At 35.9% G+C, this 19,265-nt stretch overlaps 1 protein-coding gene across 1 annotated transcript in view; it reads left to right on the plus strand.

Annotated features, from left to right (window-relative positions):
• PTPRQ (protein tyrosine phosphatase, receptor type Q) overlaps positions 1–19,265 on the plus strand; it is a 251,518-nt gene that overhangs the window by 1,276 nt on the left and 230,977 nt on the right. The window contains exons 2-7 of the mRNA XM_025403263.1: positions 697–972; positions 11,327–11,473; positions 15,426–15,556; positions 15,726–15,927; positions 17,234–17,384; positions 17,813–17,918. Of these exons, the coding sequence (XP_025259048.1) occupies positions 17,864–17,918 (55 nt within the window). The 5' untranslated portion in view covers positions 697–972; positions 11,327–11,473; positions 15,426–15,556; ... (1 more) ...; positions 17,234–17,384; positions 17,813–17,863. The remainder of the gene's footprint in view (positions 1–696; positions 973–11,326; positions 11,474–15,425; positions 15,557–15,725; positions 15,928–17,233; positions 17,385–17,812; positions 17,919–19,265) is intronic.

A 19,265-nucleotide genomic window follows, 5' to 3' on the forward strand; every position in this document is an offset into this window, starting at 1 on the left:
GTAACATGCTTTGTTAAGCAACCGAGCTACACAAGAACCCAGATGGTCTTATTGTAACTCCTGAGCTGTTGCTCCTAAAGAAAGAATCAAGAATGTGTTAGCACATGTATATTGAGGAGTAGGGGATGGATATAGGTTTGAGGCCATTTGCAAGGTACAATATTAAGAAAATTAATCTGGAAGCATTAATTAGGACAATCACTGGCACTGAATGAAATGGCCAGAGTAGGGAAACGTTTCTGTAAAAGGATGAATGCCTGTGTTGCAGTGATAATGAGAATGAAGGGTGAATAACAAAGTCTCTGCTCTCTAGTCTGACAAGACAGAAGAGGTAAGAGACATATATAATGCATGATCGTTGAATGCCATACATGCTGTTTTGATGGTGACGAGAGTAATATAATTATTGAACAATAGCGTGTGGCAAACACCGTGCCAAGTGTTTTACATTCTTCATCTCATTCAATCTTCACAAAAGCTTTATGAGGTACCTACTAATATAATTCCCATTTTACAGTCAGAGAGGGTAGATAATTTTCTCAGGGAGTGAAACTTGAAAGTGGAAGAGCCAGGACTCAAACCCAGTTTTTGTTTCTTTTCCAAGCTAGAGTATTTGGAAATACTGAGAAGCGAGAGATTATTCTGCCAAATCACGTCACTAATACAATGTATTTTTTGGTTGTTTTTATCTCCCAGGCCCTTTGTCAGCCCAAAATTTCAGAGTTACACGTGTTACCCCAACAGAAATATTTTTACACTGGGATCCTCCAGATCCTGTATTTTTTCATCATTACCTTATCACTATTTTGGATGTTGAAAACAATACATCAGAAGAGGTGTTTGTTGAAAAATGCAACACAGCAACAATAATTAGAGACCTCAAGTCTTTTCATCATTATCTAGTATATCTATTCAGTGTAGCAGAAAGAGGAACTTTAAGTTGCTTGGAGAAACCACTTTCAGTCATTACAGGTAAGCATGGCTGCGTATTGCCTTTTACTAAAAAAATCTAAACTGATAGTTCTGTTTCTGTGCGATTTCACTGTTGTGCAATATGTCCATGTAACCTGTACACTTACCCCAAAATCTAAAATAATAAAAATAGTTAACTGCATATTTCAAAATATTATTTTGCTGATATTTAATTATGTTGATTCTTCATAAGTACAAATACAGTTGAACATGTTTTTGAATGTTGAATCACAATTCTAAGCATGTATTCAAAAATACTAAATTTATTTAGATTTACATGAACTCTTTAAACATTATTCCAATCTGCATTTTTTTTTCTACCAAAGTCCCTAGAAAACATCTTCTTTGTCATAGCCTTGGATGGAAAATAAATTTATCTTTATTTGTCATAAGATAAACAAATTATCACATGAATATTAGTTCACCCAGTTCTTTTTAGTAACACTAGACCCAACGAAGAGGTCTGCATATTTTAATCAGTTTTACTTGGTTCTTTATTTTCTCACACAGTGTAGTGTGTTGACCTCTAGGGGGCAGTCTCATCCTAGCATTTTTGACAAATGTATTTCTATCCTCCTCTTAACCTCCACGTAGCAGTTTTTGAATCCTTGTCCAGAACATAATTGTTAATCGATTGTTTAATAATTCTATTTATTCCCTAAAATATAAGGATGTATTTTTTAAAAGATAAAACATTATCTTACAAAACAATGCATAGTGAAGCACATTTTGGCAGTACATTCTTATAAGTGTAGTGTGTATTGTGTGTGTGTATTTGACATGCTGTGTGCAAAGTTCTTTGGAATTTCAACAGCTAAAATGTAAACACCCTAGGGCTGAGGTAGGTGGAATGGAAAACCTGTATGTGCAGAGCCATAGATTAATTAACCTTCCTATACTTATTGGGAATATTTAAGATTCTTTGAAAATAATAACAATAATAGATACAATTTAATGCTTACTAAAAGCCAGTGCTTAACATACAAGTATTCAGTACTGCAAATCCTAATAAAAATATTTTTCCAATTGAATACTAGCAGATGTTTTCTCTTCCCCAAACTTAGACGAGACGAAGTATCCTTCCATTGGCAAATGCTTGGTCGGTTGGGTCCTTTACACTTTAGGAAGGCACATTTTTAATTGACAGATGGACTAGAAGGATTTCTCACAGATTTATTAATTTTGAAGTCGACTTAAAATCTTCTAGGACATATACCTATTTATTTCATAAAAGGTACAATGTGAGTCTGCACTTTTAATTTTTTGGGGGGTCATTTGCTGTGTATATTTACTGTAAGCTGATATACCAGTGCATGTCCAGGATTTAGTAATCCAGTGTTCCTTTACTCTCTTAAGCTTGAGGAATTATTCTTTTTTTCATGCATTATTCACTCAGTGAATTATTTTTCAGTATCAGGAACTGAGCTAGGCACTAGAGATACAAAGATGAAGAAGACCTAGTCTCAGTAAGTTTATGCAGTAATGAAATGAGGCCAGTAAGTTAAGAGTGATAGTGCTGCATTATAATTGCTGTTATAGCACTTATACTCTGGATACTATGGGAACATAGAGAGGGATCAAACTCAGGGTGCGGATGGTCATGGGTAAGTGATGGGTTTAATCATGAAGGAGTAGAAATTAGCCAGCAGGTGACAGTAGGGAGTCAGAAGGATGCTGCAAGTAGAGCAAGCACATGCGCCTAGGCAAAGGCTAGAGAGAAGACATCTAAGCCGACCTGGGAAAGCTAAAGAAGGCGTTTTGAAGACACTGACACTTGAACATTAGGAATGACTAGAGAACAGAGGGGCATGTAGGGAGAGTCTAGAAAATGTAAGCTAGGCGCAGAATGTGAACACCCTTGATACATACTCTGGAGTATATTTTATTTGGTAACATTGAACCTTTGTGGGGTCATGGAACCTCTTGAGAATTAAAAAAAACCAAAACTCTTTCTCATGAAAATGCAAATGTATGCACAGACGATTTTGTAAGCAAATTCAGCGCTATCGCAGACCCACCAAATCCCAGCATTTCCTCAATCCCTGCTTATATGTGGCATTCGGTAGATTATATCTAAGTCCTCCATTGTAGTAAATGTTTAAATAGATTTTTAGGTTTTGCAAGCATATATGAATAATTTTCTGAAGTTGTTTCACCCTGGAATCTTATTGGATAGTTTGTCTAATTGGATTACTCTGGCATTTTCTGATAATTTTACATAAATAATTAATTTAAACATCAGTTACAATTTTGTGAAATGAAGATATGGGATGCAGACTAAGGGTTCCACCCAGAATATTTTCCTGAGAAGTTAAAATGTGATATTAAATTGTACTGATAAAGAAGTCAACTCTAAAACAGATAAAAGTTCAAATTATAGGTTCTGCAAACTATAAAAATCATAGAGAATTCTTTAAAGATTTTTTAAGTGAAACTACTAAAAAGCTTAAAATTGCATAATTATCCTTAGAGATATGAACTAATGATTATTGTAGCTGAGAACTATTAAAAGATCAGGAAAAACATAATATAGGATAAATAAGACCATAAGGAAAGCATTTACAATTTTCAGAAAACTGTATGATAGGAAAAAAATCAGAAGGCTTGGTATTCAATAAAGAAACTGTGCAAGGAGATAAGCTGAAGTATCATCTTCAGCTACTATTATTAAATATCAAGAAGATTCTTCTGCAATGATATTATTTCCAATAAATATCATACCTTTCAAAAATCAGAAAAGTAGTATGAAGTTGCAACTATTTTATAATAAATACCAGTTCTGAAACTTTAAAGACATCTATATGTCAATGACTCATAAAGTTATGTCTCTGTATAACTTTATATAAAGTCTAGACTTTTGTCCCAAACTCCACATTCAATCATCTAACTGCCTATGCATTATCCCTCATTTGGATATCTATGAGATGTTTTACATTTAACATGCCCAAAACCGAACTCCAGGTGTTTCCACCCAAATCTGCTTTATCCACAGCCCTTCTCAGTTCATGGTAATTTTATTCATCCAGTTGTTTAGTCAAAAGCCTTGAAGTTGTTCTTGACTCTTCTGTTTCTCTCACAACCCATTCCCAATCTGTCAGGAAATCTTGTTTGTTCTATCTTCAAAATAAATCCAGAGTCACACTATATCTCCCCACTTCCCTGAGTGCTGTTTTCATCCAGGCCACCATTCTACCTCACCTAGATTGTTGGGCTGGCTCCCTGTTTCTACCACTGGCCCTCCATGTGGCCTGTTATTAATGTCACGGCCCAAGTAAGTCTTAAAAAATAGGAATGATCATGCCTCTGCGTATAACTCAGTAGTTGCTACCCATTTGACTTGGAGCAAATGCCTTTGAGGCCTTGCATGAACTGGCTTTCTATTTGCCTCTGACCTCATCTTATTCTCTCCTTCTTTCATTCTAGCTTTCCTTCTGCCCTTGAACACACCAGGTAAGCGCCCACTTTAGGGATTTGGCTTAGCTGTTTCTTCAGTTTTAATACTCTTCTTCCAGAAATCCATATGTCCGACTCTCCGACCTCCTTCACCTTTTTACTGAAAACCCCATCTTTTGGAAAACGTCTGCCCTGAAATCCCTTCTTCATGCCACAACTTCCTCCTTAAAGCCACCATACTCTCCATCTCCATCACTTTGGTTTACTTTTTATTTTTTCTGTAGCACTTATCACCTCTGAAGTTCTATGTAACATAGGTACTTATTTTATGTATTGTTATTATCTATTACACCTATTAGAATATGAACTCCATAAGGACAAGGATCTTTATTTTTTACCCATGTACTCTATCTGCCTACAAGAGTGCCTGGCACTTTGTAGGTGCCCATGTATATTTGATTAAAACATGAATAATCTCAATAATGGGAACATTACTCTGATGGCACTCTTAAAAGTATGAAGAATTTGCCAAAAACTTGAGGATTATATTTCTGTTTTCCCTTGACTTGTAAGTTTTATGTTTAACCATTTTAATAAATTTTGCATAGTAATAAGAAGATACACTTTTCTCAAAACTGGAATACTTTCCAAGACATGGTGACATAAGAAATTGTGAAATTTACTTTGAACATTAATATTGAATTATTTTCACTCAGTAGCATGAATAATGCTAACTAATAAGCTGAGGTGTGTGTATCTATTTATTTGTTTACTTAAGGTATTAATCCACCTCAGAAAGTTTTCATAAAACCTGAAGATGTGGGAGAAGACAATATAATTCTTCAGTGGGAACCTTCACAAGATGGCCATGAGATCTACATTCAAATTAAATCCATATCAGATCCACGTGAAGTCATGAATAGATTCAAGATTGATAATTTAATCCCTGGAATGACATATGGTATTGGAGTGGCCACAGTGATTAATGGAAACTTGAGTGAGTGGTAACTGTTCAACAAACTCTAAGTGACAATCAGATACTTTTCATTCTTATGAGGTATTTGCTGATTTGAGGATATTGTAAATACTCCCTGATATACCCCTCCAGTAGCTGGTTGCATCTTTTCAAGTAGATTTTGGTGTGCTTTATCTAATGGTAGCCTCAGAACCCGAAGCAATTTGCATCTTTTTTTTTTTTTTTTTTCCCTGAAAAGGCTCCATGCTTGTCTGAGGGCAGCATTGCCTTGTGATTAAGAATTTGACTTCAGAGCCACAGAGCCTAGGCTCAAATCTGGGTCCCCCTATTTGAGTAACTCTGGGCAATGTACTCAACCTGTTTATGGCTTAGTTTCTGTATTTGTGAAATGAAGAAAATAATAGTATGTATTTCATCAGATTATTCTAAGAACAGCGGATGTAATAAATGTAAGGACTAAGAATAGTGCCTTACACATAGTTATGTGTATATAATTATTTTTATATTCACAAAGACATACCCTTATATTATAGCACATTGAAAAAAATATTAACAGTATAAAAGGCTTGGAACCAAACTAAAAAATATCTCCGGTCAGGCGCGGTAGCTCTCAACGCCTATAATACCAGCACTTTGGGAGACCGAAGCGGGTAGATCACCTGAGGTCAGGCATTCAAGACCAGCGTCGTCAACAGGGTGAAACCCCATCTCTACTAAAAATACAAAAAGAAGCCCGGTGTGGTGATACAAATCTGTAATCCCAGCTACTGAGGAGGCTGAGGCGGGAGAATCGCTTGAACCTGGGAGGTGGAGGTTGCAGTGAGTCTAGATCAAGCCACTGCACTCCAGCCTGGGAGACAGAGTGAAATAAATAAATAAATAATGTTTCCATGTTTTTCTCAAATATGATTAATTCACTCAATAAATAATCATTGAGTAGTTATTAGAGAGGAAGAAAAAATAATATTCGTAAATTGAATAAATAAATACAATAAATATTTGTAGATTGTGATAAATACTAGGGGGGAAAAGGAAAGTGATGTGACTGAGAGTTACTGAAAATGGCCAGGGGGTTCTACTGTAAATGGACTGTAATGGAAGGAAGTTATATTTGAACGGAGGCCAAAGGATAAGAAGGATCTATCATGGGTCAGGATGGAGGAAGGGTACTCCAGGCATGAACATAAGCATAAAGGATGCAAGATTCAAAAAGTTCTTAGTGCATTTGAGAACAAAAAGTGCAGTGTATGCAGTGCATCTAATTAGGAGGGAGAAAAGTAGAAATAAATTATCTTGGAAAGGTACCCAGGAGTGAGATCACATGGATCCAGTAGACTACGCTTTTGAGTTTGTTCTGAGGGAAGTGGGAACCATAGAGGGTCTTACGCAGGAGAGTGACAATCTGACCTATGTTTCAAAAAGTTCCCTCTTGCTCTGTGTAAAGAATGAATTGTGAAGAGGCAAGACTGAAAGCTGAGAAACTGGATAGGATGATATTACAGAAACCCAGGCAAAAGATTATGGTAACCAAGGGTAGGGACAGTGCAGAAGGAAAGGAGGAGATATATTTTATTGTGTGGAAGTAGGAAGTCCAAGATGGGCTGCTTGTGATGCATGAAAAAAGGGAGAAACTTAGGCTTTTAATTTGAGCAATTTGGGTGCTTGGTGATGACACTGAAGAAGAGAAAATTATTGGACCTTACAGGCATTCTAGCTAACCATACAGGCAGTCTGATTGAAAAAGAAAAAATTGATCCAAAAAATTATGCAATGATAATATCCACACTCAACCAGGGCTATACCTTCCTATTTTACCATCCAAAGACTAAAACTAAATTTATGTGTGGAACTTCCAGGCTTAAATTTCTAAGAAAACTACCTAAAGATAATTATAATAAGAAGCAGTTATAAAAGAGAAAACTAAGAAAGAGATGTTACCAAGAAGAATTATTTCATGCCTATGAAACAACCCACTAAATGATTATTGGCATAGCAGAAGGACTAAACTGTGAAGATGGAAAATGGTTTTTCTTCTTAGTTCATGTTTTAGCAGTCTGAGGTTAGAGAATGTCCCCATGTCATCCCAGGGTCTGTTTTCTTTCTCAAAAACTTGAGACATTTAATATGTTATTTCTAAATTTCCTTCCAGGTCAAAACCAAAAGCCTCATAATTCTTTGCCGCTAGGGTACTTAGCATATTTCATCCATCTGCCATGTAAAATGTAAACTTGTTTTGCCTCTCTTTCTAGAGCTCTTGTTCAGCTCCTTATCTCCAGCCTAAATAGAGTTCCTAGCTCTATGTAATTCAATTATTTGTTTGTCAAGCTGGTATTCAACATGGATGCAGAAACACATATTAACATATGCAAATCCTAAGAATAATAATAGCATTCTGGGGTTTGAAGTTAGGACAGAGATCTTGCCAATGCTCTCATGTGATATGTTATTCCCAGCACAATATCTCTGGTCATTCAGGGCTTCTGTAATTCATTTCCAAAATTTTCCCCATCATGGTCCTAGTCTACTCTCTAGGACATCAGAAAGCAAACCCACTCTGAGGTTCACATGACAGGCTGCAAATGTTTAGAGACATCCATAAGGTGTCCCTGGTTCCTATGTCTTCTTTTCTTCTGACTAATTATCTTTAGTTCCTTCAAGCACTCCACTATTTCTCGTGGGTGTTCTATGCAGTTTGTAGGCTTGCTATCAGATTTAGCATCACCAGATTATTTATCAGGCATCGTTGTTATTGCTTCAAACATCCTAAAGCAAATATTAACCTGTCCCAAGGTGCATAGAAACAAGTTTTTTGGCATACATTCATTCAACAGATATTTATTGATACATGTAATTTACCACATTGTATTTATCTCTCTGCCATATATTTTGAAATAGCCAAGCAAGAGAGGCATTTGCCTTTTATGGGCATGTAGAAGAAAATATAATTTACACATACTTTTTTTCCCTTTCCCCTTTGAAACTTATCTGTCTGTGCCTCTCTCTAATTTGTCCTGAACATAACCAGCAGAACTTGATCTCTAGCTATGATTGTGCACCTGAACCATCAAATGTGCCCTTGGGAAGAAGGCAGTGCTTATGAGCACAGACCATGGAGCCAAATTGCCTGGGTTTGTATTCCAGCTCCATGATTTAGCCGCTTCTTACATCCTTTGCAAAATCACTCAGGCTCTTTGGTCCTCAGCTTCTTTCCCTCTAAAATGGGAATAATAATGATAATCTTATCCATTTTATGAAGGTAATGTAATTTAAGGACTTGGTGCCTGGCACCAAATAATTGCTATAAGAGTGTTTATTGTGATTTTTATTTCTCAATAGGAGTGGAGTGGTGGCCTTGGGGAGCTATGGCCATGCACAGTGGGAAGTAAAGCCATTTCAGCAGTCTGTGATCTTTCTTTGTTGGAGGAATTAAGTATACTCAAGTTTTCTTGAGGGAGAAAGAGCTATTGGAGAGCTGGTGTTTGAATTTCCCTTTTTCCCCTCTTGACATAGGAGAATACATTTTATGATAGGAGCATCCCTCAGACTTTGTTCTACCTTGCCTATAATAAAAGCCTTTGAAATTGGCCTAGTTCAGTTCACCTCATATTGAAAAAAAAAAAATCTTATGTAGCCCCTGATCTTACCATTTCTTTTGATAAAGCTTTTGCAGGACAATGGATCAGGATAGAAATCACAGTCCAGAGGTAGAAACTTGCCGAAAGTCCCCAGTATGTGGCAATATGTTTCTTTTATTCTTTTTTTTTCGTGAAATCTTTTCTCATATGATTTTTCCAGATCAGGATATAACTTTTAAGACAAGACAGAACTCTGTCCTATTCTACACCTTTCCAGCTTTGGTGACTATAGTATCATGCATTATACAGTTTGACTTATTTTCTAGGACAGGTGGAAATGATGGAAAACCCCATGTTTACCCACTAGAGGGGATGACTCTGATTTTTATATACTTTTAGAACCTACACTAGACCATGCCTATTTAAAGTCTCTTCTCTTTTTTAGAAAATGTTTTCAGTGCCGAACAACATGGAAATGAATTGGCTCTATGACTATACCCATCACTCATTTACCATCCCAAGATCTTTTAATTCCTGCTTAAGCCACACTTGGAAGCTTTCATAGATCATTGTCCACAGATCCAGATGTATTAGATGTGTGTGGGATGTTACTCTTGTCTGGGGAATGTCATAGTAACTGTAAGACCTTTGTAACTGAAGGGGACTGTGCAGAGTTTAAAGAGAAAACCCACAGAAGATATTAGTGATGATGGAAAAATAAAAGTTAACATAATGTAACTAGAGAAGGAAAACTATGATAAAAGTGCCTTGAAACCCAGTAGTACACCATATGGAATTGGTTATGGTTCATTTATTGAACATTTCCTCATCACCAGCAAGAATGGAAAAGGCAAAAAATTTGCAAGTTGCAGCTCACAAAAATGTGTAGAGCTATTGCACTGATTTTATGTTCTGGAATTCTCATTATAGGTGTGTGTGGACATTCTTTCATAAAGTACTGGCTCTGGGTAAAGTAGCAGAATAACATTATCAAATATTTAACAGTAACTTGAAACAACTTCCATTGTATCAAACCAGATGTCGCAAATAAAACTGAAAAGGAAAGGCCATCTAATTATGCTCTGGAGGGAAAAAATTCATTTTCAGATTGTATATTTTAGGAGAATATATCTGCTTGGGAGAAATGCAGGCTTAAGGAAATACTGGATGCTATCCCCATCACCCACAAATCGTACTGAAATTAAAATTGACCTGAGAAAGAAATAATGTGACTAGAAATTATCTCAAATTTTAAATCTGCTTTAAATAGCACAGTAGAGAATTGAGGTACAATCAAAATCTTTAGCAGAGGTCAAGGAGAGTGTAAAATGTAAATGAATCCTTCCTCCAAACTGTTGCCAAAAATGTGTTTCTAAAAATGAAATTACATGCCTGCTCAAAATCCCTGTTGCCTCCAGGATACAGTCTGACCTCCATAGCATGGCATGCAAAGCCCCTTACAGATGCATTCAGCCTCAGAGGTGGCCCTTGTATGCCCCGTCTCATTCCTCCCATGCAGTCCATCTTTCAGCCACCCAGAGTGCCTGCTGCATGCCTGACACTCCTCTAAGTACTTTATATATGAATGCAATTTCTTATGTAATCAAAACAGTGACTCTGCAATGTAGATACTAGTCTCCTTCCCATTTTAGAGAAGAAGACCAAGGCAGAGTGGCTAAGTAACTTACCAAAGAATATCCTGCTATTAAAGAGCTAAAAGAACTTGGTATTCCTTGAACACATGACAATGCCCTTTTTGGTTTCTATGCCTTGCCCCTGATTATCTTTTTTTTTTTTTCCTGGAATTCCTTCATTACTCCCCTTTCCCCTTCACACATACTGTTTCTGGTAAACTTGTACTCTTTCAAGACTCAGATAAAACATCGTTAACTCTGGAAAGCCTTCCCCAATTATCTCTGCTAAAATTGGTGATTTCCTCCTCTGTTCTAAGCAAGTTTCTGTTCATGTCACTAGCTCAGGTCTGACTATTTGAGATTCTAGTTAATAATCTACGAATCTCTTTCCTGAGATTTGAGAACTCTTTGAAAGCAAGAACCTGGCCTTATTTACTTTATTTGAGCACTAATCCTTGTATATAGGTTCTCAAAAACATTTACTTAATGAATAGATTAAAAGGTAAAACATAATGAAAAAATCTCAGATTTGTGTTTCTTGTGATTGTTACTGATAATCAGTAAATAAAAGTTAATTATGTACTTTCAGTTTCATGTATGTATAACCTGTCAGAATATCTACCTTATTTCTCTGTCTAATGCTAACATAGTAGACATAAGTTTAATGCATAAACATTTATATTCTCACAAATTCTGGAACATGCTAGATAAAATGCAGAGAAATATGATTGACGTTTAAAAAAGTACTAATTATAAATCTCGTTTTTATCTTTCAGAGCCCAAACCAGTCTGGATTGTTATCCCCTGTGAAAGGCGTAGTACCTCTGTAATCTTATTTGTTCAAATGCCCGACGTTGGAGTGTTTGATGGAATACGTATTGTAATTGAAGGAGGGGCAAATGTGACCATGGCTTTACACCATGGTAATAAAATAACTGTTGACAATTTAGCCCCAGACACAGAATATAATTTCTTTGTTTCCATTATCAGTGGGACTAAATTAAGTGATATGTATTATGTGCCTGCAGTAAAAACATGTAAGTATTTTAAGACTTGCAAAGCTTTTTCTTGATTTCAATTTTGTGTACCATTTCAAATGAGGAGTCTATACTTAGTTTAATGTAATCATTTGCAAGGATCTTTTAAGGTAATTTTAAATGCCTTACTATTGAGCCAGATCTTTCATTGCCTGTGTACAGGTAGAGCTAAATCTATGGAAAGTTGAAACTCTCTGAAGAATTTTTTTATCTGTCCTTTCACAAAAAGAAATGCTTGCATTTAAACCAGAACTTTAAGTGACTTAATCAAAGAGCAAGGAATGTGACTAATTTTAAGCCAATTATGAGAATAAAATTTTATTTTTTGAGCCTAGGAGACCTGATAATATCTTAGAGCACATGATCTAAGACTGTGCTTGCTATTCCCCATACTGACATTTGTCTGGAAAAAAGTGTATATTTTCCTAAGCTTTTTGAATATTTAAAATTAATGTTTGTTCATGATTTGGCTCTCTATTTGTCTGTTGTTGGTGTATAAGAATGCTTGTGATTTTTGCACATTGATTTTGTATCCTGAGACTTTGCTGAAGTTGCTTATCAGCTTAAGGAGTTTTTGGGTGGAGATGATGATTCACAATTGCTTCAAAGATAATAAAATACCTAGGAATCCAACTTACAAGGGATGTGAAGGACCTCCTCAAGGAGAACTACAAAACACTGCTCAGTGAAATAAAAGAGGACACAAACAAATGGAAGAACATACCATGCTCATGGATAGGAAGAATCAATATCATGAAAATGGCCATACTGCCCAAGGTAATTTATAGATTCAATGCCATCCCCATCAAGCTACCAATTACTTTCTTCACAGAATTGGAAAAAACTGCTTTAAAGTTCATATGGAACCAAAAAAGAACCCGCATTGCCAAGACAATCCTAAGGCAAAAGAACAAAGCTGGAGGCATCATGCTACCTGACTTCAAACTATACTACAAGGCTACAGTAACCAAAACAGCATGGTACTGCTACCAAAACAGAGATATAGACCAATGGAACAGAACAGAGCCCTCAGAAATAATACCACACATCTACAGCCATCTGATCTTTGACAAACCTGAGAAAAACAAGAAATGGGGAAAGGATTCCCTATTTAATAAATGGTGCTGAGAAAATTGGCTAGCCATAAGCAGAAAGCTGAAACTGGATCCTTTCCTTATTCCTTATACGAAAATTAATTCAAGATGGATTAGAGACTTAAATGTTAGACCTGGCCGGGCGCGGTGGCTCAAGCCTGTAATCCCAGCACTTTGGGAGGCCGAGGCGGGTGGATCACGAGGTCAGGAGATCGAGACCATCCTGGCTAACATGGTGAAACCCCGTCTCTACTAAAAATACAAAAAACTAGCCGGGCGTGGTGGCAGGCGCCTGTAGTCCCAGCTACTCGGAGGCTGAGGCAGGAGAATGGCGTGAACCTGGGAGGCGGAGCTTGCAGTGAGCCGAGATCGCGCCACTGCACTCCAGCCTGGGTGACACAGCGCGAGACTCCGTCTCAAAAAAAAAAAAAAAAAAAAAAAAAAAAAAAAATGTTAGACCTAATACCATAAAAACCCTAGAAGAAAACCTAGGTAATACGATTCAGGACATAGGCATGGGTAAGGACTTCATGTCTAAAACACCAAAAGCAACGGCAGCAAAAGCCAAAATTGACAAATGGGATCTAATTAAACTAAAGAGCTTCTGCACAGCAAAGGAAACTACCGTCAGAGTGAACAGGCAACCTACAGAATGGGAGAAAATTTTTGCAATCTACTCATCTGACAAAGGTCTAATGTCCAGAACCTACAAAGAACTCAAGCAATTTTACAAGAAAAAAACAACCCCATCAAAAAGTGGGCAAAGGATATGAGCAGACATTTCTCAAAAGAAGACATTTATACAGCCAACAGACACATGAAAACATGCTCATCATCACTAGCCATCAGAGAAATGCAAATCAAAACCACAATGAGATACCATCTCACACCAGTTAGAATGGCAATCATCAAAAAGTCAGGAAACAACAGGTGCTGGAGAGGATGTGGAGAAATAGGAACGCTTTTACACTGTTGGTGGGACTGTAAACTAGTTCAACCATTGTGGAAAACAGTGTGGCGATTCCTTAAGGATCTAGAACTAGAAATACCATTTGACCCAGCCATCCCATTACTGGGTATATACCCAAAGAATTATAAATCATGCTGCTGTAAAGACACATGCACATGTATGTTTATTACGGCACTGTTCACAATAGCAAAGACTTGGAATCAACCCAAATGTCCATCAGTGACAGACTGGATTAAGAAAATGTGGCACATATACACCATGGAATACTATGTGGCCATAAAAAAGGATGAGTTCGTGTCCTTTGTAGGGACATGGATGCAGCTGGAAACCATCATTCTCAGCAAACTATTGCAAGAACAGAAAACCAAACACCGCATGTTCTCACTATAGGTGGGGATTGAACAATGAGATCACTTGGACACAGGAAGGGGAACATCACACATCGGGGCCTATTGTGGGGTGGGGGCAGGGGGGAGGGATAGCATTAGGAGATATATCTAACATAAATGACGAGTTAATGGGTGCAGCACACCAACATGGCACATTGTGCACTTGTGCCCTAGAACTTAAAGTATAATAATAATAAAAAAATTAATGTTTGTTATTATATATGTGTGCTGGGTGTTTATTTATATGAATAGTTGCATTTTTAGATTCATATTGTTTTATCTTCTCTTTAAATCACTTACAAATTCTGCATATATTAATATTGAACATTTGGAACGCATACAATTTATCTAAAATATCCATCCAGTATATGTCAAAATTAATGATGAAGAGTAATAAATGCCATACAAACCAAAATCACATGGAGTCCTAAAAACATAATTCTGACTTATAACATGTCCAGTTACCTTATTATTTGCTCTTCCTGTCTCTATGTATATCCACCTAGGTCACGAGGCTGCCATGTATCTTTGCTCCCACAAATTGTAACCTTTCCATTTCTGTTTAAATTCAACTTGTCTACAAAATACTCCCAAACTGATGTCAGAAATCACATTATTTTGACAGCATTTTAGCATATTTATAATCATTTCAAAACCTATTTATATTTTATTTTCCTTTCAATTTCTATGTACTTTTTATATCTGTATTCTCTGCCTGTCTTCATTACTTTATAAATCATTATGGGCTACAGTCTTTGTATTTGGCAGTTCTTGTCTTTAAACAAAGTTACTACCTGATTATCTAAATACATCAATACTGTGATATCAATCAGCAAAATAAATCAATATATAAGATGATAGTTTAAAGCTGCCATTTTTCCCATCTTCTGAAATAATTTTTTCCTTATGCTAGATTAAATCTTTAAAATGGGAAAAATAAACATTAACACTCATCAGATACAATTTATTTTTAGCTTCAGCAAATATTTGATACAAAGGGGATACTTTCACTTCCTTATGTAAAATTCATATTTCTTTCTCTGTTGTCTTTTCAGCTTATGTTAATAGTTTTAATCCTTTTTGTTTTCTTGAATATTATGTGTTTTCTTCAGTGAATTTGTTCCTATGTAGTTTTTTGCTACAGCATCAAAATTAGCTGTATGTGATGGTATTTACAATGGCTTTCAGTATTGGAACTGATTACCGTATTTTACAAACTGTCATTGAAGCTGTAAACAACTATTTTTAATTAGGATAGAAGCATAGATTAATTAATAAACTATTGTTCTTTTTGTCATTATGTTTTTTATTCACTTTTAAGAGATAAGTTAAAAAAAATTAGGAAATTTCCAAGAGGAATTTAAGTTTGTTGTGTGTTTGGATAGGTCTGGAAGCACAACTGAATATCCATGAAGGCAAAGTTACAGACTCTTCTATAGAAATTCTCTGGAATCGAGCTGCTGGGAATTTCCAGCATTATGAAATCACATGCATAAACTATGCTGCTGCTTTCATGGTATGTTATAAAGAGCTCTTGGAGGAATTAAACTTGAATCTTTCATGCTGAAACCAACATTACTGCATTCTTACATTGTATAGTAGTGAAACTAAATAATTCCTAATTGTGTTCAATTGTGGAGTTTTTCTTAAACACCACTTGATAATGTATTCTTTTGGATTGATAGGTTCAGAAGGTGGTTCAAGAAGCAGCAATATTCTCTAACCTGGATCCTGCCACAGTGTACACCTTTTCAATTCGGACTGAAAAAGAAGGTTTTAAAGACACTACTGCTAACATAAAAGACATACAGACAGGTAAGCCTATGTAGGCACCTTAGGAGTTTCTTTCATGTTCAGATATTTCCTTGGTCCTTTAAGGGAAGGTTAGTAAGTAGTTCATTCTTCCCAGGTTTTCTTTATGGGCAGTGTCTCTTGTATCTTTTTCTTTTTCCTTAGTATGAGTTATCACAACATCCTTTTAAGTATGTATTGTCAGATGGTAGCATTGCTAACTGCATATTGTCTGGCCAGAGTTTCCATTTGTGATGTAATTACCCCATTTTCCATTAGGCAGATAATGAAGTGCCACATTGCCAGTGTAAACATTTTATTCCCGAAGGCAGATGGTGATCTATCCCATGGTAATCATATGAAATAAAGGATGACTGGGAAAGATGCATGCAAATGTATAAGGTGTCGTATCTAGTAAAGTAAAATTGTCAAGTATTCTACTAAACTATTTTAGTTATTCTTGACATTGATGCAATGGGTACATTGATTTATATATTTAGAACCTGGCCATGTCTGGTATTCTTTTACTGTAATAAGAAAGAATGAGATTGAGAGAGAATATCTTCACAGTTTGATTCTTTTCTCATATATGGGAGAATTTTAAAGAGAAAACAATACACCCATTATCCACTATTTAATTTAACTTTTTTTTCCCTCAGGAAAGAAGGGAGGCATTTCATATTCAGATTGCAATTAACTTTCCTGCTAATTAGACTTGGCACTCTTTGGTATTTAATTAGGATGAGTCCTAAAAATAATTAAATATTTCTGAAATCAGTGATTACACGAGACTAAGGTATGATCTACTTCCTGCATATTAGAGGCCAGGGACATTTTGAGTACAATGCTACTGGGACACATTTTGTGCCCTTAAAACACACATGTATTTTATTTCAAAGTTTAAAATAATTCTGGCTGTTTTAAAACAATACTTTTAACTTCTCATATCTAGCAGGTAGAATAAAAGGAAGCCATTATCCTCAGCAAACTAACACAGGAACAGAAAACCAAACAGCGCATGTTCTCACTTATAAGTGGGAGCTGAACAATCAGCACACATGGAGACAGGGAGGGGAACAACTCACACTAGGGCTGTCATGGAGGCGGGGCAGGGAGAGCATCAGGATAAATACTTATACTTGTGGGGCTTGATACCTAGGTGATGGGTTGATAGGTGCAGCAAACCACCATGACACATGTTTACCTATGTAACAAACCTGCACGTCCTGCATGTGTATCCTGGAACTTAAAATTAAATTAAATCAAATTACATTTTAACAAAAAGGAGTGCCTCGGTTATCCTCAGGGTTTGCATAGAGTCAATTCCTGAGAGCAGTTCAGGGCTGGCAGGTGCTTTGTGCTATAGAAAATGTTCTCTTACTGTCTGTTTCAAATGATATAGCCCCAAGTGCAGCTGAATTTATGAAACATAGCAGAACCCTAAGTGCAGTAACTGTTAGCTGGCCTTCAGCTAGAAGTCCTCTGGATGGTTACATTGTTTCCATATCCAGTGAAAGCTTAATGAAAGAAGAAGTTCTGCCCTCCACTAAGAGGTATGAAAATATTGAAAAGAAATTATATCCAGTTAACATGGAACACAAATTAACATCTTATATATGTTTTTAGAAAGCTCTCTTAATGGGATAATACAAACAGAAATGAGAAAATTTTGCAAGATAATTTTTGGACTACAATGTGATCAGAATAACTAGGTCTGACATATTGTAACAAATTATTTCTGAAAATAAATAATGAATTCAGAATATTATCATATGTATGATACATTATTTTTTACTTAAAATTTCTCTGTAAGAAGATATGATTTTTGATTAACCATTTGTGCCTAAGCATAGCAAATTATTTCCATGATAGATACTTTAAAAATGAAACATATACAAATTTTTCTGCAGGTGAGAAAATGGAGTTCTCCAAATGTGTCCGAGCTAAATGTTTTAATATGTCACTTTTCTTTAACCTGTAGCACATTCACATTTAAGAGCCTTTCTCCAGGGACTGAATTTTTAATTAGTGTATGACTAAGAAGGGACTGAAAAGAAGCCATCCTACTGTCCTCATAGTTAGCACTTGTAAGTTCATTTTATATTTAATTAACTTTTCATGGATGAAAAGAAGAGAGATATAGTTGTATTTAAGGACAATGCCTAATTAGAAATGAATGACTAGAAAGTGGTTTATGTATGCTGGAAGAGAAGGAGCACTGCATTTACATCGACAATGCCTGAGATATATTCCTGCCTCTATCACTTATTAATTATGTGACCTTAGGCAAGACAACTATGTTCTCACTTAGGAAATGAGAATAATTATTCCTGCCTAGGTAAAATAACCTGTTACTAAAGTGAAATGTGAAACTCTTCATGAAAATGTAAAGTACTTTAAAACCCTAAGGTATTATTGGCATGAAATAATATTTTTCTAGTACTTGGACTATATTAACATTTTATGAAAATAAACTTGGGGCATGAAAAAATATAGACTTTTTTAATTAAAAAAATACTGTCTTTTTGATTGAATTATTTGGGTTCTGTTTGCCTCTTCTGACCTTATTAGCATAACTTGACTTACATGCTTGCTCTGAACATGTGTAGCTATTTCAGAAAGTCCTTTCACTTGTGGGGACGAGTCCTATGAAAGTGTGCTCAAGTACCAAGGTCCTCTTAGTTATGAGAAGAGGCTCGATTGCAGAAGTTGCAGTGTGAAGGAAGGGAAGCACTTAAAATGCAGCAATGGTCAAATCAATTCTGTGAAAATAAACTAAAAAATTGAGGTATGATTATACACCAGCATGGTATTATGTGCTTCAGTAACTGCATCAAATCTCTGCAGGCTACCCAAAATGTAGGTTAAGGCTCAGAGGTGTTCATAACTCATTGTTGAAGGTGAGATTTTATCCCAGGCATCTAAAACTGATATGACCCTGCTGCCTCTCATAAAGACCATTCAAAGAAACATCAGAAATAGATGAGAAAAGTTTCCAATTTTTTAAAAAAGATAGCTCATTATTATATATCAGTGAAAGCTTAGTTGCTGCTTAGATTTGGGTGTTGTCATTCTCATTGTCAGCATCATCATCACCATGGTCATCATCACATTGATTGCATCACATTGAGAGCCTCTATCAGATACTCTGCTAAGCATTTTCTATGCTTTATATCACTTCATTCTGAATGACAACCTTTATTCTACCAGTCATAATGAGATGTATATTTTGTACATGTTTTTCAAATGAAGAAGCAACAGAGCCTTAGAGAATTTCAGTCACTTATACAAGATGATAGAAATTTGAACTCACATTTCTCTGACATCAAATTCTGACTTTGTAACCCTTCTGCTTCAGTGGAAAGGCCACTATGTTATAGGAAAGACTAACTCTACCCATTCTAGCTCTGTGACTTTGTGAAAATTGTATTCCG

The sequence above is a fragment of the Theropithecus gelada genome, chromosome 11, assembly GCF_003255815.1.
Source record: "Theropithecus gelada isolate Dixy chromosome 11, Tgel_1.0, whole genome shotgun sequence".
Classification (NCBI taxonomy): Eukaryota; Metazoa; Chordata; class Mammalia; order Primates; family Cercopithecidae; genus Theropithecus; species Theropithecus gelada.